The sequence below is a fragment of the Heterodontus francisci genome, unplaced genomic scaffold (assembly GCF_036365525.1).
Source record: "Heterodontus francisci isolate sHetFra1 unplaced genomic scaffold, sHetFra1.hap1 HAP1_SCAFFOLD_545, whole genome shotgun sequence".
NCBI lineage: Eukaryota > Metazoa > Chordata > Chondrichthyes > Heterodontiformes > Heterodontidae > Heterodontus > Heterodontus francisci.
The window spans coordinates 886,774-900,368 of NW_027141258.1; the positions used below are offsets into that span (position 1 = coordinate 886,774).

At 52.2% G+C, this 13,595-nt stretch overlaps 1 protein-coding gene across 1 annotated transcript in view; it reads right to left on the reverse strand.

Moving 5' to 3' along the window:
- Nucleotides 1-4,192, reverse strand: part of LOC137362551 (integrin alpha-X-like) — a 66,623-nt gene extending 62,431 nt beyond the window's left edge. Inside the window, exons 1-2 of the mRNA XM_068026939.1 lie at nt 3,964-4,192; nt 1,193-1,310 (exon numbers count right to left, since the gene is read on the reverse strand). Of these exons, the coding sequence (XP_067883040.1) occupies nt 1,193-1,310; nt 3,964-4,003 (158 nt within the window). The 5' untranslated portion in view covers nt 4,004-4,192. The remainder of the gene's footprint in view (nt 1-1,192; nt 1,311-3,963) is intronic.
- Between the last annotated feature and the right edge of the window lie 9,403 nt (nt 4,193-13,595).

The following is a 13,595-nucleotide window of genomic DNA, read 5'->3' on the forward strand; positions in this document are numbered from 1 at the left end:
GAGTGGAGGGTCAGAGGGACACTGAGTGAGTGGAGAGTAAGAGGGTCATTGAGTGAGTGTAGGGACAGAGGGTCATTGAGTCAGTGGAGGGTAAGAGGGTTATTGAGTGAGTGGAGGGTAAGAAGGTCATTGAGTGAGTGGAGGGTCAGCGAACACTGATCGGAGAGTCAGAGAGACACTGAGTGAGTGGAGGATCAGAGGGACACTGAGTGAGTGGAGGGTAGGAGCGTCATTGAGTGAATGAGGGTAAGAGGGTCATTGAGTGAGTGGAGGTTCAGAAGGACACTGAGTGAGTGGAGGGTCAGAGGGTCATTGACTGCGTGGAGGATCAGAGGGACACTGGGTGAGTGGAGAGTAAGAGGGTCATTGAGTGAGTGGAGGGTAAGAGGGTCATTGAGTGAGTGATGGTTCAGAGGGTCATTGAGTGAGTGGAGGGTAAGAGGCACACTGAGTGAGTGGAGGGTAAGAGGGACACTGTGTGAGTGGAGGGTAGGACGGTCATTGAGTGAATGAGGGTAGGAGGGTCATTGAGTGAGTGGAGGCTCTGAGGGACACTGTGTGAATGGAGGGTCAGTGAGACACTGAGTGAGTGGAGGGTCAGAGAGTCATTGTGTGAGTGGAGGTGTAAGAGGGACACTGAGTGAGTGGAGGGTCAGTGGACACTGAGTGAGTGGAGGGTCAGCGGACACTGAGTGAGTGGTGGGTCAGAGAGACACTGAGTGAGTGGAGGGTAAGAGAATCATTGAGTGAGTGGAGGGTCAGAGGGACACTGAGTGAGTGGAGGGTCAGAGTGACACTGAGTGAGTGGAGGGTCAGAGGGTTATTGAGTGAGTGGAGGTGTAAGAGGGACACTGAGTGAGTGAAGGGTCAGCGGACACTGAGTGATTGGTGGGTAGGAGAGTCATTGAGTGAGTGGAAGGTTAGAGGGACACTGAGTGAGTGGAGGGTAAGAGGATCATTGAGTGAGTGGAGGGTCAGAGGGACACTGAGTGAGTGGAGGGTCAGTGGACACTGAGTGAGTGGAGGGTCAGCGGACACTGAGTGAGTGGTGGGTCAGAGAGACACTGAGTGAGTGGACGGTCAGTGGGTCATTGAGTCAGTGGAGGTGTAAGAGGGACACTGAGTGAGTGGAGGGTCGGAGAGACACTGAGTGAGTTGAGTGGTCAGTGGGATGGTTGCGAACTGTACCTACCATTTTCTGATCTTGTCGTTGAACTGAGTCACTGTGTGACCAAACTGAGAGTGCTGGTCTTGAGAGAAAGAAACCGGATTCTCTGTTTCTATATTGAAACTGTAAACAGGCAGAAGCCCTGGGGACAGAGAGAGAGACAGGCAGTTCATTAAACCGAAGCCAAAACACAATACATACCATTAAACATACAGCTCTACACATGGAGACACACACACTCACACAGCTATATACAGAGATACAGACACAAACAGCGACACACACAGACACAGGCGCACGTGCACACTCACACATACACACTGCTATCTACAGAGACACACACAGAAACAGACAAACGTCCACACGCACACACACAGATACAGGCGTGTGTGTACACACACACACTGCTATATCCAGAGACACACACAGATACACACACACACACAGTGCTACAGACAGAGACACACACAGCTAAACACACATAGAGATACAGGTGCATACATGCTACAAACACACACATACAGATACATAGACTAACCCTCGAGGCTGTTACACAGGAACAGTAACCCTCACTCCGCTTGTTACTCAAAAAATCTATCCACCTCAGGGAGCGCCGCGCTGTCGGAGGGTCAGTACTGAGGGAGTGCCGCGCTGTCGGAGGGTCAGTACTGAGGGAGCGCCGCGCTGTCGGAGGGTCAGTACTGAGGGAGCGCCGCACTGTGGGAGGGTCAGTACTGAGGGAGCGCCGCACTGTGGGAGGGTCAGTACTGAGGGAGCGCTGCACTGAGGGAGGGTCAGTACTGTGGGAGCGCCGCGCTGTCGGAGGGTAAGTACTGAGGGAGCGCCGCACTGTCGGAGGGTAAGTACTGAGGGAGCGCTGCACTGTCGGAGGGTCAGTACTGAGGGAGAGCCGCACTGTCGGAGGGTCAGTACTGAGGGAGCGCCGCACTGTTGGAGGGTCAGTACTGAGGGAGCTCCGCACTGTCGTAGGGTCAGTACTGAGGGAGCGCCGCACTGTCGGAGGGTAAGTACTGAGGGAGTGCCGCGCTGTCGGAGGGTCAGTACTGAGGGAGCACCGCGCTGTCGGAGGGTCAGTACTGAGGGAGTGCTGCGCTGTCGGAGGGTCAGTACTGAGGGAGTGCCGCTCTGTCGGAGGGTCAGTACTGAGGGAGCACCGCGCCGTCGGAGGGTCAGTACTGAGGGAGTGTTGCACTGTCGGAGGGTCAGTACTGAGGGAGCTCCGCACTGTCAGAGGGTCAGTACTGAGGGAGCGCCGCACTGTCGGAGGGTCAGTACTGAGGGAGCGCCGCACTGTCCGAGGGTCAGTACTGAGGGAGCTCTGCACTGTCGGAGGGTAAGTACTGAGGGAGCGCTGCACTGTCGGAGGGTAAGTACTGAGGGAGCGCCGCACTGTCGGAGGGTAAGTACTGAGGGATCGCTGCACTGTCGGAGGGTCAGTACTGAGGGAGAGCCGCACTGTCGGAGGGTCAGTACTGAGGGAGCGCCACACTGTTGGAGGGTCAGTACTGAGGGAGCTCCGCACTGTCGTAGGGTCAGTACTGAGGGAGCGCCGCACTGTCGGAGGGTAAGTACTGAGGGAGCGCCGCACTGTCGGAGGGTCAGTACTGAGGGAGCGCCGCGCTGTCGGAGGGTCAGTACCGAGGGAGCTCCGCCCTGTCGAGGTTGTGGGGGGCAGTGGGGATTACTCGCCCATGTCCTGAGCCCCACATCGCTAAAAATGACAGCAGGTTGTGATCGTGTTGCTGCTCGTGGGAGCTTGCTGTGCACAAATCGGGACAGGATTACGTCAGCGACACGCTGCTGAAAGTTTCAGGAAGTTGCTGGTTGGCGGGGTGGGGGGAGGTTGTGACCAGGAGGCGAGCGAGCGCAGTTCCCAGTGTTTGAGCCATGCCAGAGTCAGTTGTGGCGAGCAAAAGGCACAAAAAGGAAGTGGTTTCGACAGGAAGCATCTGGAAGGGGGGAAGTGGTAAGAGTTGTGAGGAGGGTGGAAGGGCTCGGAGTTAGGAGGGAGGTGGCGGCCGGGAATTTGGAGCAGTGGGGGGGGGGTGGGGGGGGGGGGTGGGTGGGGCAGGTTGGTGGGGTGCAGTGAGGGGCGGAGGGACGCTGAGGCCCAGCTCGGACCGGTGGAGAACGGTCAACAAACCCCAGGACGGTCAAGGCTGGCGTTGGGGGAAGGAAGGGAAGGGTTGGCCAATGGAGATCTGGGTGCGGCGCACTCCGACGCTATCCCCAGCATCAGTCGAGTGAACCTTCTCTGAACTGCTTCTCATGCACCTTCTGTCCTTTCTCAAGTAAGGAGACCAAGACTGCACAGATCGTACACCCGACTAATGAAGGTCCGGTCGAGCCGCAGCAAGACTACCCTACTTTTACACTCCATCCCACCCCCCCTTGTGATAAACGCCAACTTGCCTTCCTAGTCACTTGCTGTATCGGCGTGCTATCTTTTTGTGGTTCACGTACCAGGACACCCGGATCCCTCTGTACCTCAAAAGTCTCTTCCCATTTAAATAATAGAATGCATTTCTATTCTACCTGCCCAAGTGAAGAAGTTCACCCTTTCCCACGTTGTACTCCATCTGTGAATACTTTTCCCACTCACTTCACCGATCTCAATATCCCTTTGCAGACTCCTGGTGCCTCTTCACAACTTGATCTCCCACCCATCTTTGTGTCTTCAGCAAATTTAGCGGCTAGCCAACGCAAAAGGTTCTGCAGCACGACTGAGGGAGCGCCGCACCGTCGGAGGGTCAGTAAGACAATTTTCAACTCACCGCCACTGAGGTACAGCAGGGCTGCTAGGAGATGGTCCATGGGGCGCAAGGAGAGACGGAGAGGAGGGCGGGAGCGAAGGAGAGACTCCTGTCCCGTTGCTGGGCGACAGGCAGGCACACCGAGCCTTGGGCTGTTTTTTTGGCAGAGCCGAGGAGCGATGGGGAGGCCAGTGAGCACTGAGCAAAACTCCCTCAGTCCGTGTAGTTCTCGTTCCCTTTTTAAGTAACGCTTGAGTGTCACAACATGAAAGTGTTAGTAATCACCAACCTATCCAAGGCAGGAAGCCAGAAACACAAATAATGTCACTTGGCTTTCGGCCAGGAGACGCGTAAGAGTCAGAGAGTCTTGCAGGCAAGACGGAGAGCGTTCAGCCTATCAAGCAGTCCTATTGCACACCCCAGCTCTCTCCCGAATCGGACTCAACGCTCCATTTGGAGCCTAACCAGTGTTTGATAAAAGATTTAGTAGAACTTACTTGATTTTGTACTCCATGCCCCTGTTTCTAAAGAAAACGATTATGCATTTCATTAACTGCCTGATGAACTTGGTGTGCTATCTTTGAGTACTTACCAGCACCTCGACAATGGGTCTTTCTCAGTCCCCTCTCTCTCTCAGAGATATCTGTACACTGACTGGTGTCTCTCAGTCCCCTCTCTCTCTCAGAGATATCTGTACACTGACTGGTGTCTCTCAGTCCCCTCTCTCAGAGATATCTGTACACTGACTGGTGTCTCTCAGTCCCCTCTCTCTCAGGGTGATATCTGTACACTGACTGGTGTCTCTCAGTCCCCTCTCTCTCAGGGTGATATCTGTACACTGACTGGTGTCTCTCAGTCCCCTCTCTCTCAGGGTGATATCTGTACACTGACTGGTGTCTCTCAGTCCCCTCTCTCTCAGGGTGATATCTGTACACTGACTGATGTCTCTCAGTCCCTCTCTCTCAGGGTGATATCTGTACACTGACTGGTGTCTCAGTCCCCTCTCTCTCTGAGAGATATCTGTACACTGACTGGTGTCTCTCAGTCCCTCTCTCTCAGGGAGATATCTGTACACTGACTGGGGTCTCAGTCCCCTCTCTCTTAGGGTGATATCTGTACACTGACTGGGGTCTCTCAGTCCCTCTCAGGGTGATATCTGTACACTGACTGGTGCCTCTCAGTCCCCTCTCTCTCAGGGTGATATCTGTACACTGACTGGTGTCTCTCAGTCCCCTCTCTCTCAGGGTGATATCTGTACACTGACTGGTGTCTCTCAGTCCCCTCTCTCTTAGGGTGATATCTGTACACTGACTGGGGTCTCTCAGTCCCTCTCAGGGTGATATCTGTACACTGACTGGTGCCTCTCAGTCCCCTCTCTCTCAGGGTGATATCTGTACACTGACTGGTGTCTCTCAGTCCCCTCTCTCTCAGGGTGATATCTGTACATTGACTGGGGTCTCTCAGACCCCTCTCTCTCAGGGTGATATCTGTACACTGACTGGTGTCTCTCAGTCCCTCTCTCTCAGGGTGATATCTGTACACTGACTGGTGTCTCTCAGTCCCTCTCTCTCAGGGTGATATCTGTACACTGACTCGTGTCTCTCAGTTCCTCTCTTTCAGGGAGATATCTGTACATTGAGTGGGGTCTCTCAGTCCCTCTCTCTCAGGGTGATATCTGTACACTGACTGGGGTCTCTCAGTCCCTCTCTCTCAGAGTGATATCTGTACACTGACTGGTGCCTCTCAGTCCCCTCTCTCTCAGGGTGATATCTGTACACTGACTCGTGTCTCTCAGTTCCTCTCTTTCAGGGAGATATCTGTACATTGACTGGGGTCCCTCAGTCCCTCTCTCTCAGGGTGATATCTGTACACTGACTGGTGTCTCTCAGTCCCTCTCTCTCAGGGAGATATCTGTGCACTGACTGGGGTCACTCAGTCCCTCTCTCTCAGAATGATATCTGTACACTGACTGGTGTCTCTCAGTCCCTCTCTCTCAGGGTGATATCTGTACACTGACTGGTGTCTCTCAGTCCCCTCTCTCTCAGGGTGATATCTGTACACTGACTGGTGTCTCTCAGTCCCTCTCTCTCAGGGTGATATCTGTACACTGACTGGTGTCTCTCAGTCCCTTTCTCTCAGGGTGATATCTGTACACTGACTGGTGTCTCTCAGTCCCTCTCTCTCAGGGTGATATCTGTACACTGACTGGTGTCTCTCAGTCCCTTTCTCTCAGGGTGATATCTGTACACTGACTGGTGTCTCTCAGTCCCTCTCTCTCAGGGTGATATCTGTACACTGACTGGTGTCTCTCAGTCCCTCTCTCTCAGGGTGATATCTGTACACTGACTGGTGTCTCTCAGTCCCTCTCTCTCTGAGAGATATCGGTACACTGACTGGTGTCTCTCAGTCCCTCTCTCTCTGAGAGATATCTGTACACTGACTGGTCTCTCTCAGACCCTCTCTCTCAAGGAGATATCTGTACACTGAATGGTGTCTCTCAGTCAGCTCTCTCTCAGGGTGATATCTGTCCACTGACTGGTGTCTCTCAGTTCCTCTCTTTCAGGGTGATATCTGTACACTGACTGGTGTCGCTCAGTTCCTCTCTTTCAGGGTGATATCTGTACACTGACTCGTGTCTCTCAGTCACTCTCTCTCAGGGTGATATCTGTACACTGACTGGTGTCTCTCAGTCCCTCTCTCTCGGGGAGATATCTGTACACTGACTGGTGTCTCTCAGTCCCTCTCTCTCAGGGTGATATCTGTACACTGACTGGTGTCTCTCAGTCCCTCTCTCTCTGAGAGATATCGGTACACTGACTGGTGTCTCTCAGTCCCTCTCTCTCTGAGAGATATCTGTACACTGACTGGTCTCTCTCAGACCCTCTCTCTCAAGGAGATATCTGTACACTGAATGGTGTCTCTCAGTCAGCTCTCTCTCAGGGTGATATCTGTCCACTGACTGGTGTCTCTCAGTTCCTCTCTTTCAGGGTGATATCTGTACACTGACTGGTGTCGCTCAGTTCCTCTCTTTCAGGGTGATATCTGTACACTGACTCGTGTCTCTCAGTCACTCTCTCTCAGGGTGATATCTGTACACTGACTGGTGTCTCTCAGTCCCTCTCTCTCAGGGTGATATCTCTACACTGACTGGTGTCTCTCAGTTCCTCTCTTTCAGGGTGATATCTGTACACTGACTGGTGTCGCTCAGTTCCTCTCTTTCAGGGTGATATCTGTACACTGACTCGTGTCTCTCAGTCCCTCTCTCTCAGGGTGATATCTGTACACTGACTGGTGTCTCTCAGTCCCTCTCTCTCAGGGTGATATCTGTACACTGACTGGTGTCTCTCAGTTCCTCCCTTTCAGGGTGATATCTGTACACTGACTCGTGTCTCTCAGTCCCTCTCTCTCAGGGTGATATCTGTACACTGACTGGTGTCTCTCAGTTCCTCTCTTTCAGGGTGATATCTGTACACTGACTGGTGTCTCTCAGTCCCTCTCTCTCAGGCAGATATCTGTACAGTGACTGCTGTCTCTCAGTCCCTCTCTCTCAGGGTGATATCTGTACACTGACTGGTGTCTCTCAGTCCCTCTCTCTCTCAGGGAGATATCTGTATACTGACTAGTGTCTCTCAGTCCCTCTCTCTCAGGGTGATATCTGTACACTGACTGGTGTCTCTCAGTCCCCTCTCTCTCAGGGTGATATCTGTACACTGACTGGTGTCTCTCAGTCCCTCTCTCTCAGGGAGATATCTGTACACTGACTGGTGTCTCTCAGTCCCTCTCTCTCAGGGTGATATCTGTGCACTGACTCGTGTCTCTCGGTCCCTCTCTTTCAGGGTGATATCTGTACACTGACTGGTGTCTCTCAGTCCCTCTCTCTCTCAGGGAGATATCTGTATACTGACTAGTGTCTCTCAGTCCCCTCTCTCTCAGGGTGATATCTGTACACTGACTGGTGTCTCTCAGTCCCTCTCTCTCAGGGTGATATTTGTGCACTGACTCGTGTCTCTCGGTCCCTCTCTTTCAGGGTGATATCTGTACACTGACTGGTGTCTCTCAGTCCCTCTCTCTCTCAGGGAGATATCTGTATACTGTCTGGTGTCTCTCAGTCCCTCTCTCTCAGGGTGATATCTGTACACTGACTGGTGTCTCTCAGTCCCTCTCTCTCAGGGTGATATCTGTACACTGACTAGTGTCTCTCAGTCCCTCTCTCTCAGGGTGATATCTGTACACAGACTGGTGTCTCTCAGTCCCTCTCTCTCAGGGTGATATCTGTACACTGACTGGTGTCTCTCAGTCCCCTATCTTTCAGGGTGATATCTGTACACTGACTGGGGTCTCTCTGTCCCTCTCTCTCAGAATGATATCTGTACACTGACTGGTGTCTCTCAGTCCCTGTCTGTCAGGGTGATATCTGTACACTGACTCGTGTCTCTCAGTTCCTCTCTTTCAGGGAGATATCTGTACACTGACTGGTGTCTCTCAGTCCCTCTCTCTCTGAGAGATATCTGTACACTGACTGGTCTCTCTCAGACCCTCTCTCTCAAGGAGATATCTGTACACTGACTGGTGTCTCTCAGTCCCTCTCTCTCAGGCAGATATCTGTACAGTGACTGCTGTCTCTCAGTCCCTCTCTCTCAGGGTGATATCTCTACACTGACTGGTGTCTCTCAGTCCCTCTCTCTCAGGGAGATATCTGTACACTGACTGGAGTCTCTCAGTCCCTCTCTCTCAGTGTGATATCTGTACACTGACTGGTGTCTCTCAGTCCCCTCTCTCTCAGGGTGATATCTGTACACTGACTGGTGTCTCTCAGTCTCCCTCTCTCTCAGGGTGATATCTGTACACTGACTGGTGTCTCTCAGTCTCCCTCTCTCTCAGGGTGATATCTGTACACTGACTGGTGTCTCTCAGTCCCTCTCTCTCAGGGTGATATCTGTACACTGACTGGTCTCTCTCAGACCCTCTCTCTCAAGGAGATATCTGTACACTGACTGGTGTCTCTCAGTCCCTCTCTCTCAGGGTGATATCTCTACACTGACTGGTGTCTCTCAGTCCCTCTCTCTCAGGGAGATATCTCTACACTGACTGGTGTCTCTCAGTCCCTCTCTCTCAGGGTGATATCTGTACACTGACTGGTGTCTCTCAGTCCCTCTCTCTCAGGGAGATATCTGTACACTGACTGGTGTCTCTCAGTCCCCTCTCTCTCAGGGTGATATCTGTACACTGACTGGAGTCTCTCAGTCCCTCTCTCTCAGGGTGATATCTGTACACTGACTGGTGTCTCTCAGTCCCTCTCTCTCAGGGAGATATCTGTACACTGACTGGTGTCTCTCAGTCCCCTCTCTCTCAGGGTGATATCTGTACAGTGACTGGTGTCTCTCAGTCCCTCTCTCTCAGGGTGATATCTCTACACTGACTGGTGTCTCTCAGTCCCTCTCTGATGCAAACTGAAAGGTCCCGTCCATCGCACTCGAAGCCCCCCTCGGAACAAGGCGGGAACATTAATTCTTTGACATTGCCCGGGAACGAAAATAAACCACTTCCAAGATCGAATTGGTGACGGGCTTTGAGACGATTGAAGACCTGGTCGGGTGGAGTGAGGTGGAGGGGGGTTGGGGAGAAACCTCTGCTACTGCTGGTGGGGAGGGGCTCCCGAATCGGTGGTGGAGAATCTCAAACCAAAATCCCTGCTTGCTGGGATATTATGTTCTCTTTACTGATCACGGAACGTCTCTGGAGCCATCGAGGTTTTCACCTTGAGGAGAGATCTGTTCAGTGGCATCGCGGGGCGTTAGGTTCACCCGAGCGGGCCTTGGTGTAACCTCTCGCCCGAAGGACTGCCCCTCGGAAGGTGCGATGCTCCCTCAGTGCTGGCAACACACACCTACGCACACGCACCCACACGAAACACCTCGAGCACCGTTGCATTTCCACAGACACCTTCAGCCACAAGATGTGTCATAGTTTCACTGCTTCCTCCTGCCTGAAACTTTCCCGGGAAATTCCAGAGTTACGAAGTGGAAGCACCACATCAGCTCATGACAATGTGTGTCTGCACGTCCAGCATTATTGCAATCCCCAAACTAATCCCACTGCCCCGCTCTCTCTCCCCATATCCCTGTATCAATTCCCAAACTAATCCCACTGCCCCGCTCTCTCCCCATATCCCTGTATCAATCCCCAAACTAATCCCACTGTCCCGCTCTCTCCCCACATCCCTGTATCAATCCCCAAACTAATCCCACTGCCCCGCTCTCTCCCCACATCCCTGTATCAATCCCCAAATTAATCCCACTGTCCCGCGCTCTCTCCCCACATCCCTGTATCAATCCCCAAACTAATCCCACTGCCCCACTCTCTCCTCATATCCCTGTATCAATCCCCAAACTAATCCCACGGCCCCCGCTCTCTCCCCATATCCCTGTATCAATCCCCAAACTAATCCCACTGCCCCGCTCTATCCCCATATCCCTGTATCAATCCCCAAACTAATCCCACTGCCCCGCTCTATCCCCATATCCCTGTATCAATCCCCAAACTAATCCCACTGCCCCGCTCTCTCTCCCCACATCCCTGTATCAATCCCCAAACTAATCCCACTGTCCCGTGCTCTCTCCCCATATCCCTGTATCAATCCCCAAACTAATCCCACTGCCCCGCTCTCTCCTCATATCCCTGTATCAATCCCCAAACTAACCCCACTGCCCCCGCTCTCTCCCCATATCCCTGTATCAATCCCCAAACTAATCCCACTGCCCCCGCTCTCTCCCCATATCCCTGTATCAATCCCCAAACTAATCCCACTGCCCCCGCTCTCTCCCCATATCCCTGTATCAATCCCCAAACTAATCCCACTGTCCCGCGCTCTCTCCCCATATCCCTGTATCAATCCCCAAACTAATCCCACTGCCCCCGCTCTCTCCCCATATCCCTGACTAAATTTGAACGCATCTATTTACTTATCTATTTATCCTTCCTTTCTCCCTGTCTCTTCCCCTCTCTCCCACCCTCCCTCCTTCGCTCTCTCCCTCCCTCCCTCAAGTCTCTCCCACCCTCCGTCCTGCCCCCCACGTGCGCTCTCAGGCGTCCGGAGACTTGACGATTTTTGTTGAAGGTCCTTTGTTTGATCTAACTGTGATCTCCGAGAGGTTTTGCTCCTGGAAGAGTTGGTTCGGACTTGTCAGCACGGGCTGAGGTTTGTCTATGCAATCCCCTCTCCCCCCCCCCCACCAGTCGCTGAGCCCTCTCCCTGCACACACGACCGACGGCGCCACCCTTGCAGACTCCTGCACAGGCTTGCCCTCCGTCTGGGAATGCACCAGCCCCCTCACTCTGACAGTGCAGAACCTTGTCCTGAGGTGGCTCAGCCAGGCTGAATCAGGCGTAAGGAATTCTGTGAATGTTTCACCACCCGACAAGGACCCTGGAACTTAATACTGCAGAGAGGTGGAGTGTGGGAGAGTTGAGGGAGAGAGAGACAAAGAGAGACAAACAGGGAGAGAGAGAGTCAGAGAGAGTCAGGGAAATGTAGAATAAGGAGACTGAGAGAAAGAGAGAGAGAGTGAGAATCAGAGAGTGAGACAGAAAGAGAGAGACAGAGAAAGAGAGAGTCGGGGAAATGTAGAATAAGGAGACAGAGAGAGAGACTGAAAGAGAGAGACAGCGAGAGATGGGAAGAGAGAGAGAGAGACGCAGAGAGAGAGAGACACATACATAGACAGAGAGACAGAAAGAGAGAGAGAGACATCAAGCGAGAGACAGAGAGACCGAAAGAGAGAGATAGAGGGAGAGAGACAGAAAGAGAGAGAGAGACACACACACACAAAGAAAGTCACAGAGAGAGAGAGAGACAGAGAGACCAAAAGAGAGAGAGAGACAGAAAGAGAGATAGAGAGAAAGAGAGAGGCACACAGAGAGAAAGAGAGAGACAGAAAGAGAGGAGAGAGGGAGAGAGACAGAAAGAGAGAGAGATATAGAGTCAGAGAGAAAGAGAGAGGCACACAGACAGAAAGAGAGAGACAGAAAGAGAGGGAGAGAGTCACACAGAGAGAGAATGACAGAGAGACCAAGAGAGAGAGAGAGACAGAGAGAAGAAAGAGAGAGACACACACACAGACAGAAAGAGAGGGACAGAAACAGAGAGAGAGAGAAAGACACCGAGCGAGAGACAGAGAGACCGAAAGAGGGAGAGAGACAGAAAGAGAGAGAGAGATAGAGAGTCACACAGACAGAGAGACAGAAAGAGAGAGAGAGACAGAAACAGCATGACAGCGAGAGACAGGCAGAGAGAGAGAAAGAGAGAGAGACACACACAGAAAGAAGGAGACAGAAAGAGAGAGACAGAGAGAGACAGAAAGAGAGAGAGAGATAGAGAGACTGAAAGAGAAAGAGAGAGAGAGAGGCAGAGAGAGAAACAGACTGAGAGAGAGAAAGAAAGAGAGACACACAAAGAGGGAGACAGAAAGAGAGAGAGACTGAAAGAGAGAGAGAGAGACATAGGAAGAGGGAGACAGAAAGAGAGAAAGACACCGAGTGAGAGACGGAGAGACCGAAAGAGAGAGTGTGAGGGAGAGAGACAGAGAGAGAGAGTCACACACAGAAAGAGAATGACAGAGAGACAGAAAGAGAGAGAGACACACATACAGACAGAGAGAGAGAAAGAGAGAGAGAGAGACACAGACAGAAAGAAAGAGACAGAAAGAGAGACACACACAGAAAGAGAGAGAGAGAGTGAGAGAAAGACACCAAGTGAGAGACAGATAGACTGAAAGAGAGAGAGGGAGAGAGACATAGAGAGACAGAAAGAGAGAGACAGACAGACGGAGAGACAGAGAGACCGAAAGAGAGAGACAGGCAGAGAGAGACACAGACAGAGAGAGAAAGAGAGAAAGACACACACAGATAGAGAGACAGAGAGAGAAAGACACCGAGCGAGAGACAGAGACCGAAAGAGAGAGAGATGGAGATAGAGAGTCACAGAAAGAGAGAGACAGAGAGAGAGAGTGACAGAGAGACCAAGAGAGAGAGACACACACACATAGACAGAAAGAGAGGGACAGAGAGAGACAAAGAGAGAGAGACACACACAGACAGAAACAGAGAGCAAGAGAAAGGCATTGAGCGAGAGACAGAGACCAAAAGAAAGAGAGAGAGGGAGAGGAACAGAAAGAGAGAGACAGACAAGAGATAGAGAGTCACAGAGAGAGATTGAGAGAGACAGACAGACAGAGAGAGACACACACAAAGAGAGCGAAAGAGAGAGACAGGCAGAGAGAGAGAAAGAGAGAGAGACACACACACTCTGAGAGAGAGAAAGAGAGGGAAAGACACCGAGCGAGAGACAGAGAGACTGAAAGAGAGAGACAGAGAGATAGAGAGTCACAGAGAGAGAGAGAGAGACAGACAGACAGAGAGAGAGAGACACACACACAGAGAGACTGAAAGAGAGAGACAGGCAGAGAGAGACACAGACTGAGAGAGAGAAAGAGAGAGAGACAACACACAGAAAGAGGGAGATAGAAAGAGAGAGAAAGACACCAAGCGAGAGACGGAGAGACCGAAAGAGAGAGAGAGAGGGGGAGAAATGTAGAGAGACAGAGAGAGTCACAGAGATAGAGAGACAGAAAGAGACGGAAAGAGAGAAAGACACA